Source organism: Corythoichthys intestinalis, chromosome 9 (assembly GCF_030265065.1).
Source record: "Corythoichthys intestinalis isolate RoL2023-P3 chromosome 9, ASM3026506v1, whole genome shotgun sequence".
NCBI lineage: Eukaryota > Metazoa > Chordata > Actinopteri > Syngnathiformes > Syngnathidae > Corythoichthys > Corythoichthys intestinalis.
The window spans coordinates 40,297,579-40,314,985 of record NC_080403.1 but is presented as its reverse complement, the minus strand read 5'-3'; the positions used below and the strand labels follow the sequence as shown (position 1 = coordinate 40,314,985).

At 39.3% G+C, this 17,407-nt stretch overlaps 1 protein-coding gene across 2 annotated transcripts in view; it reads left to right on the top strand.

Moving 5' to 3' along the window:
• LOC130921566 (growth/differentiation factor 11) overlaps window positions 1–15,013 on the top strand; it is a 100,411-nt gene extending 85,398 nt beyond the window's left edge. Inside the window, exons 2-3 of one of the 2 annotated variants that reach the window (XM_057845614.1) lie at window positions 345–718; window positions 12,839–15,013. In XM_057845614.1, coding sequence (XP_057701597.1) covers window positions 345–718; window positions 12,839–13,216 — 752 coding nt within the window. In that variant the 3' untranslated portion in view covers window positions 13,217–15,013. Of the gene's footprint in view, window positions 1–344; window positions 719–12,835 lie in introns of both variants that reach the window. The other variant, XM_057845613.1, reaches the window with a different exon arrangement.
• The last annotated feature ends 2,394 nt before the right edge of the window (window positions 15,014–17,407 follow it).

Here is a 17,407-nt window from a genome sequence, read left to right as displayed (position 1 = left end):
ATGTCCAATCCATTCTGACTGGTACGGGGCGAATGAATGTTCATTCTTTCATGCCCTGCCAGTCAAAATGGATTGGACATCGAGCACTGTCAGTTGCAGCCAGTGAGTTAATTTATTTGGCCAATAATAAACTAGTCCGGCCCCCATGAGATCTAATTCTCATAAATGTGGCCTGCGAACCAAAATGAGTTTGACAAACCTGATGTAGATTAACACATTCAAACATGAGGATCTTTAGGTCTTCAATTAACCTTGTATGCTTGTTTGTCATGCATGCTGTTTGACCAACACACATTTGAACCCAATGCCTCAAAACTGTAAGACAAATGTGCTCTCCTTCACAGCGGAGCCTCTGGTGCAGGTGAACGGCAAACCGAGCTGCTGCTTCTTCAAGTTCAGCCCCAAACTAATGTTCACCAAGGTTCTGAAGGCCCAGCTGTGGGTGTACCTGCGGCCCCTGCAACAGACCTCCACCGTCTACCTGCAGATCCTGCGGCTCAAGCCTGTGACGGATCAGGGCAGCCGCCACATCCGTATCCGTTCTCTGAAGATAGAGCTCAACTCCAGGGTGGGCCACTGGCAAAGCATTGACTTCAAGCACGTGTTGCAGAACTGGTTCAAACAGCCCCACACCAACTGGGGGATCGACATCAATGCCTTTGATGAGAGCGGCAATGACCTGGCCGTTACCTCACTGCGACCCGGGGAGGAGGGGCTGGTAAGGACCCTCAGACCTGTCCCAGGCACAAAAGAACCCCAACAAGCACAATTATATGGAACTCAAGTCTTAATTTAAAATAACAGTACTTTGTCATATACAGTATACTGTATAGCAGAGGTGGGTAGTCACGCGTTACTTTTATTCCGTTACATTTACATTTACTTACTTTAGTAACTTTTTGAGAAAAATATACTTCTAAGAATAGTTTTACTAAGCCATACTTTTTACATTTACTTGAGTAGATTTGTGAAGAAGAAACGCTACTCTTACTCCGCTACTTTGGGCTACACTGATCGTTAAGTTTCCTCTTTATTCTTCACCAAAGAGGAGTCGCAACAATATTCACATGACTCAATTATACCAATTCGACTCAAGCTCGCCGCCCTATGATCATGCCGGCCTGTTCTATCACATGGAATCTTTAAAGCACTGTTAAAAAAAAGTATTTGACATAGAGCGCTGCCATCAACATGACTCAAAAGCACGGGTTTTAACCTCTCTTCCAGTTTTTATTTGGCACCGATTGACCAAGGAAAACTGGAGATAGGATCCTTTTAGTTTCATAATAGGAAATATTTTCTTCACTAGAGGGCTCTCACGCTGTTTGGACAAATGATGCTTCATTTCTGTTTTTTTCTCAATGGATTTCAATGATTTTTCTTGTATTTCTATAGCTTAATGTGGTTACAGTGCCTTGCAAAAGTATTCGGCCCCCTTGAATCTTGCAACCTTTTGCCACATTTCAGGCTTCAAACATAAAGATATGAAATTTCATTTTTTTGTCAAGAATCAACAACAAGTGGGACACAATCGTGAAGTGGAACAACATTTATTAGATAATTTAAACTTTTTTAACAAATAAAAAACTGAAAAGTGGGGCGTGCAATATTATTCGGCCCTTTTACTTTCAGTGCAGCAAACTCACTCCAGAAGTTCAGTGAGGATCTCCGAATGATCCAATGTTGTCCTAAATGACCGATGATGATAAATAGAATCCAAATGTGTGTAATCAAGTCTCCGTATAAATGCACCTGCTCTGTGATAGTCTCAGGGTTCTGTTTAAAGTGCAGAGAGCATTATGAAAACCAAGGAACACACCAGGCAGGTCCGAGATACTGTTGTGGAGAAGTTTAAAGCCGGATTTGGATACAAAAAGATTTTCCAAGCTTTAAACATCTCAAGGAGCACTGTGCAAGCCATCATATTGAAATGGAAGGAGCATCAGACCACTGCAAATCTACCAAGACCCGGCCGTCCTTCCAAACTTTCTTCTCAAACAAGGAGAAAACTGATCAGAGATGCAGCCAAGAGGCCCATGATCACTCTGGATGAACTGCAGAGATCTACAGCTGAGGTGGGAGAGTCTGTCCATAGGACAACAATCACAACACACTGCACATATCTGGCCTTTATGGAAGAGTGGCAAGAAGAAAGCCATTTCTCAAAGATATCCATAAAAAGTCTCGTTTAAAGTTTGCCACAAGCCACCTGGGAGACACACCAGACATGTGGAAGAATGTGCTTTGGTCAGATGAAACCAAAATTGAATTTTTTGGCCACAATGCAAAACGATATGTTTGGCGTAAAAGCAACACAGCTCATCACCCTGAACACACCATCCCCCCTGTCAAACATGGTGATGGCAGCATCATGGTTTGGGCCTGCTTTTCTTCAGCAGGGACAGGGAAGATGGTTAAAATTGACGGGAAGATGGATGCAGCCAAATACAGGAACATTCTGGAAGAAAACCTGTTGGTATCTGCACAAGACCAAAGACTGGGAGGGAGATTTATCTTCCAACAGGACAATGATCCAAAACATAAAGCCAAATCTACAATGGAATGGTTCAAAAATAAACGTATCCAGGTGTTAGAATGGCCAAGTCAAAGTCCAGACCTGAATCCAATCGAGAATCTGTGGAAAGAGCTGAAGACTGCTGTTCACAAACACTCTCCATCCAACCTCACTGAGCTCGAGCTGTTTTGCAAGGAAGAATGGGCAAGAATGTCAGTCTCTCGATGTGCAAAACTGATAGAAACATACCCCAAGCGACTTGCAGCTGTAATTGGAGCAAAAGGTGGCGCTACAAAGTATTAACGCAAGGGGGCCGAATAATATTGCACACCCCACTTTTAAGTTTTTTATTTGTTAAAAAAGTTTAAATTATCCAATAAATTTCATTCCACTTCACGATTGTGTCCCACTTGTTGTTGATTCTTGACAAAAAATTAAAATTTCATATCTTTATGTTTGAAGCCTGAAATGTGGCGAAAGGTTGCAAGGTTCAAGGGGGCCGAATACTTTTGCAAGGCACTGTATATATATATATATATATATATATATATATATATATATATATATATATATATATATATATATATATATATAGTTTTTTTGTTTTTCATAACTAACACATAAATCTCTAAGGGCCTATTACAGCCTTGTAAATGTAGAAACTCAGTGTGCTCGTCTAATGATTGGTACTTTATAGTGCTAGAAACCATATTTAATAACATCAAACACAATGGTGACTTGTACTGTAGAAGCATGTGATTTCCCCATGCCAATTAACCATCAATGTTCATGACAACTAATAGAATAGAATAGAATAGAATAGAATCAGTGGTTCGATTCCCGGCTATGACTGCCCACTGTCGAAGTACCCTTGGCCAAGGCACTGAACCCAAATTTGACCCCAATGGGTAGGCAGCGCCTTTCATGGGACAGCACCACTGGTGTGTGAATGTCTGGGTGAAAGGTTAAATGTGTGCTAATATGTAAAGCGCTTTGGGCATGGTAACCATGTAGATAAATGCAAGAGCATAGGTGTGGTCTTAACATTGGTAGGGACGATATACCAGCATAACCTGCATAAGCACTTTTTGCTGGGGACGGGACACTTCTCTCTTAGCAGCTTCCTAAGTGAGTTTTGCAGGTTAGCAAGTTCACACAGTTTAATGTTTTGCTAACTCTGATGCAGGTCAGACTTTCAGTAGCTAAATTTGTGGTGTGTTTCTCACCTCTACAACATTTACATCTTTTTACATTACTTACAGCGGCTGCTACTGCTGCTGCTGCTGCTGGCCGAAAAAAATGCATAATATCCCTCCCGTTCGAAGGGGGTGGAGGAGGCAGCATACTGTAGAAGTGTATTTGTGTCGGGGGGGGGGGTGCGTGTGTGTGTGTGGGGGGGGGGGGGGGGGGGAGTCATGAGTCAATCAAACGTGCGTTTGAGGGGGAAAAAATGGAACGGCACATTCAGCAAGTGAAAAGGGATGTAAATGTAAGTCTGAACTTAATGAAAATAATTCACTTAATAATGTTAGGGTCAATTCTATCCTAACAACATATGGGAAGTCAATTGAAATTACCTACGTATATAGCTGTACTCATTATATAATGCAAACAAGGTTGCTTAAAAGTTGGTGGGGACAATTTGAGCATCCTGAAAAGTTGGCAGTGTTATGTCCCTACGCCCTTGGATAAATGAGCTATATACAGTGGGGTAAATAAGTATTTAGTCAACCATTAATTGTGCAAGTTCTCCCGCTTAAAAATATTAGAGAGGCCTGTTATTGTCAACATGGGTAAACCTCAACCATGAGAGACAGAATGTGGAAGAAAAAAAACAGAAAATTAAATTGTTTGATTTTTAAATAATTTATTTGCAAATCATTGTGGAAAATAAGTATTTGGTCTATACCAAAAGTTCATCTCTATACTTTCTTATGTACCCTTTGTTGGCAATAACAGAGGCCAAACGTTTTCTGTAACTCTTCACAAGCTTTTCACACACTGTTGCTGGTATTTTGGCCCATTCATCCATGCAGATCTCTTCTAGAGCAGTGATGTTTTGGGGCTGTCGTTGGGCAACACGGACTTTCAACTCCTTCTTCACCCCGTGGCGTCAAAATGATAACAACAACGGTGAGCAAAAATCCTAGAACCTAACAGGGGCACCTAGTGAATGACCTACAGAGAGCTGGGACCACAGTAACAAAGGCTACTATCAGTAACACAATGCGCCACCAGGGACTCAAATCCTGCATTGCCAGACGTGTCCCCCTGCTGAAGAAAGTACACGTCCAGGCCCATCTGCGGTTTGCTAGAGAGCATTTGGATGATCCAGAAGAGGACTGGGAGAATGTGTTATGGTCAGATGAAACCAAAATAGAACTTTTTGGTAGAAACGCAGGTTCTCGTGTTTGGGGGGAAAAGAATACTGAATTGCACCATACCCACTGTGAAGCATGGGGGTGGAAACATCATGCTTTGGGGCTGTTTTTCTGCAAAGGGATCAGGACGACTGATCTGTGTAAAGGAAAGAATGAATGGGGCCATGTATAGAGAGATTTTGAGTGAAAATCTTCCATCAGCAAGGGCATTGAAGATAAGACGTGGCTGGGTCTTTCAGCATGACAATGATCCCAAACACACAGCCAGGGCAACAAAGGAGTGGCTTCGTAAGAAGCATTTCAAGGTCTTGGAGTGGCCTAGCCAGTCTCCAGATCTCAACCCCATAAAAAATCTGTGGAGGGAGTTGAAAGTCCGTGTTGCCCAACGACAGCCCCAAAACATCACTGCTCTAGAGGAGATCTGCATGGGGGAATGGGTCAAAATACCACCAACAGTGTGTGAAAAGCCTGTGAAGAGTTACAGAAAAAGTTTGGCCTCTATTATTGCCAACAAAGGGTATATAAGAAAGTATTGAGATGAACTTTTGGTATTAACCAAATACTTATTTTCCACCATGATGTGCAAATAAATTCCTTAAAAATCAAACAATGTGATTTTCTGTTTATTTTTCCACATTCTGTCTCTTATGGTTGAGGTTTACCCATGTTGATAATTACAGGCCTCTCTAATATTTTCAAGTGGGAGAACTTGCACAATTAGTGGTTGACTAAATACTTATTTGCCCCACTGTAAGTACTGTCCATTTACCATTTATTGTTTTTGCACATAGTACAACAAGATTTAAAGCTTTGCCATAACGTACACATAAAATAAATGCAAAACTACAATAAGGCTAACATAAAACACAGGTTGCAGTGTACAGATCACAACAGTGCGCATATGACAGTTTACAGTACTCAGACAAGGAGGCAGATGTCTAATGTGATAGTGAAAATGACAGTTTGTGCATAGATATTTATGTAATAAAGCAAAAATGCTATAAATGTATCTGTGGAAATATTGCATAGGCACTACCCATATTGAGACAAGAACCTATAGACCCTACTCACCAACGTCACAGAATGACGTGTCGCTGTATCCGGCCGCCATATTGTCCGTCAGTGTTTATCCGTATTCTCAATGGTTTCAATTTGTCATGCAATTTATAGTGCAATTCATGGAAGCCCCGGCGCTTTCAGACGCTGTAAACTCATTGGATGCGTTGCATATAAGACGTTATGTGGAAAAGCTTCAGTCTATCCATTCGCCAGATCCATATTTGATGCCTAAATCGATATTTTTCGACCCGCTGTCTTCGCCCTCTCTGCCTGACATCTGCTACCCTGATATCTACAACTATCTTGTCCACACAAAATCAGCCTATTCTCACGAAAGTTTGAAAAACTTTAAGAGCAGCACTCTAAGCAACATTACCCCGTGTGACCCTTTACTTCCAATTTTCTAAAATGGCGACAATCAATAAAAAAAAAAAATTGACTGCGATGGCCGATGCTTCAAGGATAGGTGGATATTGGACTCTTTCTTCTATAAAACACGCAACAACTGTGTCTGCCTCATTTGCAAAGCGATAGTCGCTGTTTTCAAAGAGTTCCATGTGACGCAATATTACCAAACAAGACACGCTGACATGTACGAACGACAACATTACAGGGAAGATACGCAGCGAGAAATTATAGCAACTTGAAGCTAGTTTAATTTCACAGCAGCAGTATTTCGCAAGAGCCCGAGTGTCGAAAGCGAACACCACAAAGACGAGATTGTTGAAATTATGAATTTAAAAAATTATAAAGCAAATGTGACACACAGAAGGGCTTGCTAAAATTTGTTTAAATATATTGTTCTATGTAAATCAGCCAAGGTAGCCCCCCGCATTTTTACCACACCAAATCTGCCCCCCTTTACAAAAGGTTTGGACACACCTGTTTCACTTCATTCACTTGGTACCAGCTAAATATTATTCAAAAAATAATGATGGTGGAAGAAATAAGCATCTTGAATTTGAAACTGTATGTTGTCGGCGATTAGCCTCGCAATGATCTTAATTGTGGTTGTCAGCCCAAAACCCTCTAAATATATATTAAATGCATCTTACCAGAACTATAAATTGACTACTACATCATCTGTAGTGATCGTTTGGTGCCCTGTTTTCTCGTCGAATTGCAGCAATCCATCTCGCTCTCCTCTCCGGGTCTCTCGGAATACGGTAGAACTTCAAGTCTCTCCGTCTATCTTCTCTGTTATTGCAACCAACCGCCACACACGCCTTCACCATTTTGATTATTAATGTTAACGAGCAGAAAAACACGCCATAATAGGAGGAATTTACGTAGCGGTAATGCTTAAACCTGACGAGCTGACGGACAATATGGCGCGGAGGCGTGGTTGTGACGTCATGTGAGTAGGGTCTATTACTCAGTGAGATGCATGTGACAATATTGTTGCATTAGCAGTGCAATGGCAGTGACATTTCAGTGCAAACTTGAGTTGAGTATGCCGTTGACAGCACTTGGAAAGAAACAGTTTCTCAGTCTGTTTGTTTTGGCTGGTACAGCCCTGTAGCGCCTGCCAGAGGGTAACAGATTGAAGAAGCGGGAGTGTGTATAGACTTTTATGGTGCTCCTTGCCCTTCTTAGGCACTGAGAGTTGTAGGAAGAATTACAAAACAATATCATGTAAATGATACTAAAACGTTTATGTAAATAGATTTGATGTATAGTGTTCATGTCAAACGTACTACTGTCACTATTATGAACGAATAGAGCCCGAAAATTACCCTATCCAAAAAATATATATGTATATTTACCATAATCAAATAGCCTATAATAAATAGCTACTTTCCCAAATGAGTAAGTGTACAAGTGATGACCAGCAAGCTCACTTGTTGTAACTTGATCTTACTGCCCCCAAGTGGCGAGGGAAAAAAAATCCAATGCAAATGTTGGTTATGTAAAAACTAAAGGTAATTATTATTGACAAGCAAACCTATTGTTTGGCTGCATAAGGACAGCAAGAAAAAGACATACAGTCAGTAAAAGATATTTTTTGAATTGAACATCTTTACCTCATTAAATAGAGTTATATATGGTTTTCACAGTAATGAATCAGTACCACCAAATACTTGCCAAGTACTTGTTTGGGTCATGTATCAGAGGTCACCTCTGGTGTCTTGCCCAATAAAACGACACAGCAGTGTGCGTTAGTATTATTCTTGAAGTTAAAATAAAAGAGAAAGATTCAGAAAAGATCAAATAAACAAAGGGGGACAAAAATGTTTCCACAATCCTCCGGGACTTTTGTTTAAACACTAAGGACCCTAAAGGCCAAAAGTGGTTTCACCTATTTGGCCTTTTAGTTTATATCTTCTTCTTCATGCGTCATGTCAACATATCCAGCTGGAATTACTAAAAGATGAAGGCACGTTAGCAGAAAAATCCCTAAATACATTGTACTCTATTGTTATTGCATTGAAATAGTTTCAAAATGAGCAAGTTGATATTAATTTGGTGAATTTGGTTGCTCTGTCCACATCATTCTACTTTATCTTTATATGGTGTATTTTTAAAAATACCGACTGATCGAGAAACTAGTCTGCCCTTTTCCAGGAGTCATGAGATATAGACTCCAGCTCCATAACACCCATAACACCATTTTTCCAAGGGGGAAGTTGGGAAAAAAAGGAGAAGAAGTTAACACGTAGTAAAGTTAGAACAGCCAGCAGTATTGTTTTTGATGGCGTTGGGCAGACTAAATTGACATAGCCGCACAAAAACCCTTGCTCAAAAGTTTTCATTCTCTTTTTCATTCAACCGAATAGTGAAAATTTGCAAAACTGATGACTGCGGGTATAGAGACAAAGAAGGGAAAAGTATATTGGGAATAACGTAATTACATTACTTACTCCCACATCCCTAATACATGAAAGGCGGGCTGATTGAACACTCTCAATTTCCCATAGTTGTGATTGTGAGTGTGACTGGTTGTCAGCCTCGTTGTGTCCTGCTTTCCACAGGCAACTAGTTCAGGGTGTACCCTGCCTCCTGCCAATAGTTCACTGGGATGGTCTCCAGCACCCCCATGACCCTCGTGAGGATAAGCAGTACAGAAGATGAATGAAAATATGATCATTTCCAATGTTAATATTAGGGCTGCAACTATCGATTATTTCAGTAGTGGATTAATCTATCAACTAGTTAGTTCGAATAATCGTGTAATCGGATTAGGAACATTTAATGCGTTGCAGAGTTAATACTGGACCTGCATGGCCTGCAAAAATGCCATATAACCAAAAAAAAAAAAGCCATATACTACTAAAAGTCAAAATCCATTTTGCCACATACCCCCCCCCCCAAAAAAAAATGCCACATAGCAAAATTAATTTTGCCATATGGCAAAAAAAAAAAGGCCACATGGCAAAATTAATTTTGCCACATGGCAAAAAAAAAAAAAAAAAAAGCCACATTCCAAATACATTTTGCCTCATGGCAAAATTAATTTTACCACATGGGGGAAAAAAATGCCACATGGCAAAATTAATTTTGCCACATGGCAAAAAAAAAAAAAAAGCCACATGGCAAAATCAATTATGCCACTTGGCAAAAAAAATGCTACACGCCAAAATCCATTTTGCCACATACAAAAAAAATGCCACATGGCTAAAAAAAAATGTCATATGGCAAAATCTATTTTGCCACATCCCAAATACCACTTTTCGTTCCCACTGTCTCTCCAATTTTAGGAGATGTACAACAATGGCTTGCTAAAGCTTTCAAAAGAACATTAAATGCAAATATAAGATTCTCGAGTGTTTCTTTAAACTATGCAGAATTTCACTTTCATTTAAAAACAAATTAAAATACGTGAGCTTAGCCTCAAACGGTATGAAAAATAAATAAATGGCAATCTAAGTCTAAAAAAAAGAACAATTGGCTAACTTGCATGATAATATGATAATTTCCAATGGTAATATTAAGGCTGCAGCTAATGATTATTTTAGTAGTCGATTAATCCATCAACTAGTTTTTTCAATAAACGAGTAATCGGATTAGGAATATTTAACGCGTTGCAGAGTCAATACTGGATGTGCATGGCCTGCGAAAATGCCATATACCAAAAAAAATGCCACATACAAAAAAAAAATGCCACGTACCAAAATCCATTTTGCCACATACCCCCAAAAAATGGCACATGGCAAAAAATGGCACATGACAAAATACATTTTGCCACATGGCAAAATCAATTTTGCCACATGGCTAAAAAAAATGCCACATGGCAAAATCAACTTTGCCACATACCAAATACCACTTTTCGCTCTTGTTGTCGCTCCAGTTTTAGATGTACAACAACGGCTTGCTAAAGCTTTCAAAAGAACATTAAATGCGAATATAAAATTCCCGAGTGTTTCTTTAAACTATGCAGAATTTCACTTTCATTTAAAAATAAATTAAAATACCCAAGCTTAGCCTCAAACGCTATAGAAAAATAAATGACGATTAAGTATAAAAAACAACAATTGGCTAACTTGCATCGCAAAAGTCCACTAGCTTAAATCCTATAAAATGCTTTTTTTTTTTTTTTTTTACGATGCTCTTAACAAATCGTTCACACACATATACCCACAAAAATCGGCTAAATATACCTATATACAAAATTGCGAATGCATTAAAAAACATTAGCTCAAACAAAAACTTACCTTATGTTGGTCTTAAACAAGGAGCAGCTGGATTCAACCATGTTAAATGAGTTATGTCATATCCACTGTTGCCACTAGAGGGCAGTGTACCCACACAATCAATAAAACTAAATGCAATCACTTTCAAAACAAACCATTACAACGCAACTCTAATTAAACGAATACTCAAAACAGCAAAATTTGATTCGATACTTTTTTCTAATCGAATTACTCGAGTTAATCAAATAATCTTTGGAGCACAAGTTAATATCTGTACGACTAATAACTTACTGGCCAACACTTTTTTTTTTTTTTGATTATTCAAGCCAATTTTGATGTGCTGAATCCAAATGTCACCTTGGTTTTTTAACTACATTTTTGCATGATCTTTCTTTTTTTTTTTTTTTTTTTTTTTTTAATATATTTATTTATTTATTTATTTTTACATCAACAAGTATTGTCGCTTTGTATTAGGGGATAGTGTTTCTCTTGAAAAATCTATCTCTGTTGAGAAATAATAGCAAAAATCAACCAATATCTCCCAATAACGTAATTGCTTCAGTAAACTCAGATTTTACTTTAACTTAAAAACTTGAACTCAACAAGAGAAAAGGATATCATGTTCAGATTCAGCTATGCAAAAAGGCATTGACATTTAACAAAATCAACATTTGTAACTTGGTGTAGTGTTTTGGGCTTCAACACTGTGTAATTTTTGTCCTGTTCCATCGACTTCACTATCAGTTGACGGGACACGGGGCTCGGGGCCAATCCATAGGGGGCCTATTTTCAAAAAATTTAAATTCTAATATTTTCAAAACCAAAGCTGCTAGCAACCTAAAACCAAAACAGTCACCTCCCTTTGGCATATATGAGTCTCCATGAGCAGCGACATAAAAAAATTCAGTCGTTCCCTAAAAAAATCCAGATTCATTGTTTTTATGCAAGTATAACAAAACTTAAAATGGCTATAAAATTCTCAAATTTTACACTAGATGCAGGAAATGCAGAGATAATCACCTATATTTTCACGATCAATATCAATATTGATTGCAAAGTTTTTGCCCAAAATAGCAACTTAATTTTTTTTAAAATTTAGTGCAAGTTTTCAACAGCTAATAAATCACTAAATTTTCACATCAGAAACTTAATACTAGAGGAAAGCATGCACAATCATGTTAATTTTACTCAACAAAAGCAACATTTGCATTTTTCTATTTACAATCACAACTTATTTAGGTTGAATTCCGCTATTGTGTAGCAATACAAAATCCAACATGGCGGCTGTCACAAAACAAAGAGATTTTTAAGTTGGAAATTCTTGTAAATAAATGCTTAAGTTGCAGAATTTCTATAGATATGAACGTAAAACAGTCTAGATTCTTGGTTAAAAGCAAAAAACGGGCGGTTATCATAATTTTTACAAAAAAATATTTCAAGCCAAAATTACGGTTTTGTGTAATCCAGCATGGCAGCGTCACAAAACAAAGAGCTTTTCAAGTATAAAATTTTTGTAAATAATGCTTAAATCTCGGAATTTCTATAGATATGAATTGTAAGACAGTCTAGATTCTTAGTTAAAAGCAAAAAACGGGCAGTTATCGTTCATTTTACATAAATATTTCAAGCAAAAGTTATGGTATTGTGTAATTCAACGTGGTGGCCGTCACGAAACACAGAGGTTTTTAAGTTGAAAATGCTTGTAAATAAATGCTTAAAAATAAATTTCTATAGATATGAACGTAAAACAGTCTAGATTCTTGGTTAAAAGCAAAAAACAGGCAGTTTTCATTCATTTTACGTAAATATTTCACGCCAAAGTTACACCAATTTTATCCATTGATTTTTTTTTTCACGTTTCAAAGTGCACGCATGTTGCTATTTAATATAATAATTACCTTGAATCCTCAACCAAATCCTTGACCAAATCACTCTTGAGACACTGATGGTATGCAGTAAAACCTTCGTCCTATTTCCACCTAAATCCGGCGTTAGAATGTAGCGTGTGTTTGAGTTTATCACAGTGAAAGCCAACTCAACGTTCTGCCTGGGTCAGCCCCCTACTGGAAGGCGTGGCACAATGTCTGTGGTAGCTGTCTTGTCAGCTGATGGTAGAGTCTATGCCTGTTCTTTGATAGCGCCATTTTTCTCTTCACTTTGTAATTATCATCAAAAATCTTCACCTGCTCCACCTGTCCATCACCCCCTTTATAAGCACCTTTTTGTGTTACCCCTCCCCCTGTTTCCAGCAGCCGTTTCTGGAAGTGAAGGTTCTGGAGACGACCAAACGTTCTCGAAGAAACCTGGGTCTTGACTGCGACGAGCACTCCACCGAATCCCGTTGCTGTCGCTACCCACTGACGGTGGACTTCGAGGCTTTCGGTTGGGACTGGATCATCGCGCCCAAGCGCTACAAAGCCAACTATTGCTCGGGCCAGTGCGAGTACATGTTTATGCAGAAGTACCCTCACACTCACCTGGTGCAGCACGCCAACCCGCGTGGCTCGGCGGGGCCCTGCTGCACCCCTACCAAGATGTCGCCCATTAACATGCTCTACTTCAACGATAAGCAGCAGATTATCCACGGCAAGATTCCTGGGATGGTGGTGGATCGATGTGGCTGCTCTTAAACTGCGGGCATGACACCTTTGTGCACGTTCACCATTCCATCATACCACCCCAAATGTGAATGGAGCTCTCTCCCCTGGCACCAGAACCCACTCCTTGGCAAAAACAAGGGTTTCCATTTTCAGAAATTCAAATGGTTCTAACTTGTAAAAAGTTCTGTGTGAAATAAGAATCAAAAAAGGGGACTTAGCGATGGAAATACAGTACAATGAGTAAACGTGCGGTGCGGCTTCAGACAAACATGAGAAAAAAAACATGTTTGATTTCTGTTGTTGTGTTTTTGATGGCATCTTTGGGAAATGTCCATGTTAGTGGATGGAGAAGACAGGAGACTCGGGCATTTTTTAGTTCACAAAAACTCGTCCCCATGAGTGGGCTACAAAAATGGGGGGAAAACACAAGTTAACTCATAGAAATCCACTTCAGTGTTGTTCGCAGATGTCTAAAAATGTAAAGATCCGAAACCAAACCCTTTATCTATAACACCTTAGTGCGACATTCTCGCGTATCTACAAACCCTTTTCACTGCTGCTTTGATCTGTTTTATTTGGAGTCTTGTAAAAACTCCAAAAAGCAACAGCGAGAGTGGAAACGACAGCAATTTCTGCAAAAGCAGCGACTTCAGATGTACAGTTAAGGCCAAAATGGTTCATACGCTGATCAACTCTTGAGTTGAAGTGAATTTTTGTTTTATGAATGAGTACCTTTTGGCTGCAAATGACACAAGGCATTAGCAAAAGACTGTAGTATGGATTTATATCACAAATATTATTTTGATTTTCTTTTAAATTATTTGCCTCCTTGCTGTCATTAAAGCTAAAAGATAACCATTCAGTTGATAACGTTGCACTTTACTTTAAGTCACCATTTGGCCAGGGTATGATTCATATCAGGCTTAACTGGGCATGTGAAAAAAAAATCTTACCTGATGTAAATAAACCAAAAATGTCCATTGCTCAAACTACTAATTGACAGTGAAATAAAAACATTGATGTATATTGAGGAAAATAAGTATTTCAACACCCTGCGTTTTTGCAAGTTCTCCCACTTAGAAACGATGGGCGGGTTTGAAATTTTCATGGTAAGAGCTTGTTAATTAAAACGAAAAAAAAATCCAGAAATCACATTTTTAAACAATTTATTTGTATTATAGTGTCGCAAATTTGTATTTGAACACCTGAGAAAATCAATGTCAATATTTGGTACAGTAGCCTCTGTTTACAGTACCAGAGGTCAAACCTGGAACTTTTCAAAAGGTTTGAACAGACTGCAGCAGGGATTTTGCACCACTGCTCCAGACAGAGCTTCTCTAGATGAATCAGGTTTCTGGACTGTCAGTGCGAAACGCTGAGTTAAAGCTTCCTCCAAAGATTTTCTATTGGGTTTAGGTCTGGGAACTGGCTAGGCCTCTCCAGAACCTTGATGTACCGTATTGACCTGAATATAAGACGGCCCTGATTATAAGACGACCCCCTCTTTTTCAAGACTCAAGTTTGAAAAAAGTCTGTTTCGGAACACCAAATTAATTTTTATACAGAAAATAATTACAGTACATCCGAAACAAATGATTATAACAATATATTTGAGAGAGAAAAAGCATGTTATTTTGCCTTATTCAAATCTTAATATCTAAACATTTAAATATGTAAATTAAAGTGCAATCACGTTCGTAAATGAATGGCTTCTGGTTTTTGAAATGTAAATAAACCAATCCATTGTGATAAAACAACAAAATTGCAATAACTGCATTAACCATCAAAGTGAAGTCTAACTGTAACTGTAGTCTTTAAACAAATCTGAATAAGGAAAAATATTGCAATAAAAAATTGCAAAGTGGTTACTGGGAGAGTAGCTGAGATCTGTCATGATAGAACATTGCTTCAATGATATCTGGCGCCATCTAGCGTCGTAAATGGGTATAATGTCTAGACCGCGAATATAAGACGACCCCCTCTTTTTCAGTCTTATTTCAATGCAAAAAACACCGTCTTATATTCGGGCCAATACGGTACTTTTTACGTAGCTACTCCTTGGTTATTCTGGCTGTCTCTTTGGGCCATTGTCATGTTGCATGACCCATTTGCAATGCTCCAACTGAGGGAAGGAGGTTATTCCCCAAAATCTCACAATACATGGCCTTGGTCATCCTCTCCTTATTACAGTGCAGTTGTCCAGTCCCATGTGCATAAAAACACCCCAAAACAGGATGCTACCATCCTCATGCTTCACAGTAGGGATGGTGTTCTTGGGATGGTACTCATTATTCTTCTTCCTCCAAACACTATGAGTGGAATTAGGACCAAAAAGTTCCATTTTGATCTCATAATACCACATGACTTCCTCCCATCACTCTTCTGAATCATCCAAATGGTCATTGGCAAACTTAAAATGGTCATGGACATGTGCTGGTTTAAGCACGGGAACATGCCGTGCCATGCACGATTTTGAACCATGACGTCTTAAGCCCCTTACACACACACGCCGAAACACCGACAAAATCGCAGGATTTAAACGTGCAGTAGTTGTATGTGAAAACAATTTCCCGTGTCGCCTGACACTGAGATTACGCAGACATTTCACGGGTCGCGTCTTAGTATAATGTCCGGGACTTTCCCGGGAAGCGGTGTGCGTCAAAGCAGGCGTTAAATTCCCAGGTCACAGCACGATGACTGATGACGTAAATATCATGGCTGGCCGATCGTCGCTTCCTCTTTTTTCGCATTAAGACAAAAAGCAGTAAACAAAAATCACAATTATTAATATAGCAAGTTGGAAATAGCTAAATTAAACTGAAAACATAACGAAATGTAATTGGTACAGGATCGTAGAGCCAAGGAAGAGAGTCCATCATCCATCATTCGAACTGTGTGGTTTATTTTGTTGCCGATTTTAGGGTCAACCCTTCAAAGCACAAAACAACAGAGGGACGCATTCAAGGGTTTATTAAATACAAATAAAAATACACGTGATCGCGGAAAAGAGGGAATAACACGATGGGTCCATGACAGTAAGTCCACGGGGATCAATAATACTAACCTAAGCGTTAGGCAGAGAGCCGATAAGGCAACAAAACAAGTAGAAGCCAGCGGGCTTCTTATTTCCCCCGGCGGCTTTCGGGCTGGCTCGCCAGCGGTTAGAAGCCACCGTATAAAATACCACCACAACGTAGGGGATTTCAAAACAAGGCCGAATAGCGCCTAGCAAGTTAATATCTTGACACCCCTCTCTTGGATCGCCTGGGCTTAAATACAGTCTTGATGAGCTTCAGTTGGCTGCAAAAAACACGATTTAACCAACATTGTGACCGCTGATGACGACCAAAAATGATGTAATGTCGAGGTTATAAAATCGTGCCAGCAGCCCGCCCTGCACAGAAGACAGCGCCAGTGGGCAACACGGGACAAGTTCGTGAAAGTGTCCAACCCGCGTCATTCTCGGGACATCTCTACATGCATGAAAGCAATGACGCGAGTAAATCCCACGTCACTTTCCACAGGAATTTACCGGGATATGTTCGTGAAAAAGGCTTTAGTGTATTACCAACAATAACCTTGGAAATGGTGGTCCCACGTCCTTTCAGGTCATTGACCAGCTCCTCCTGTGTAGTTCTTGGCTGATTCCTCACCATTCTTAAAAACATTGATACCCTATGAGGTAGATTTTGCATGGAGCCACAGTCCGAGGGAGATTGAGAGTCATGTTTAGCTTCTTCCATTTTCTAATGCTTTATTGGCCCGAATATAAGACGGTGTTTTTTGCATTGAAATAAGACTGAAAAAGCGGGGGTCGTCTTATATTCGCGGTCTAGACTTTATACCCATTCACGACGCTAGATAGCGCCAGATATCATTGAAGTGATGTTCTGTCATGACAGATCTCAGCTACTCTCAAGTTTAACCAGTTTGCATTATTTTATTGCAATGTTTTTGCTTATTCAGATTTGTTTCAAGACTACAGTTACAGTTAGACTTCACTTTGGTGGTTAATGCAGTAATTGCAATTTTGTTGTTTTATCACAATAGATTGGTTTATTTACATTTCAAAAACCAGAAGCCATTCATTTACGAATGTGATTGCACTTTAGTTTACATTAGGGTTGTTCCGATCATGTTTTTTTGCTCCCGATCCGATCCCGATCGTTTTAGTTTGAGTATCTGCCGATCGCGATATTTCCCGATCCGATTGCTTTTTTT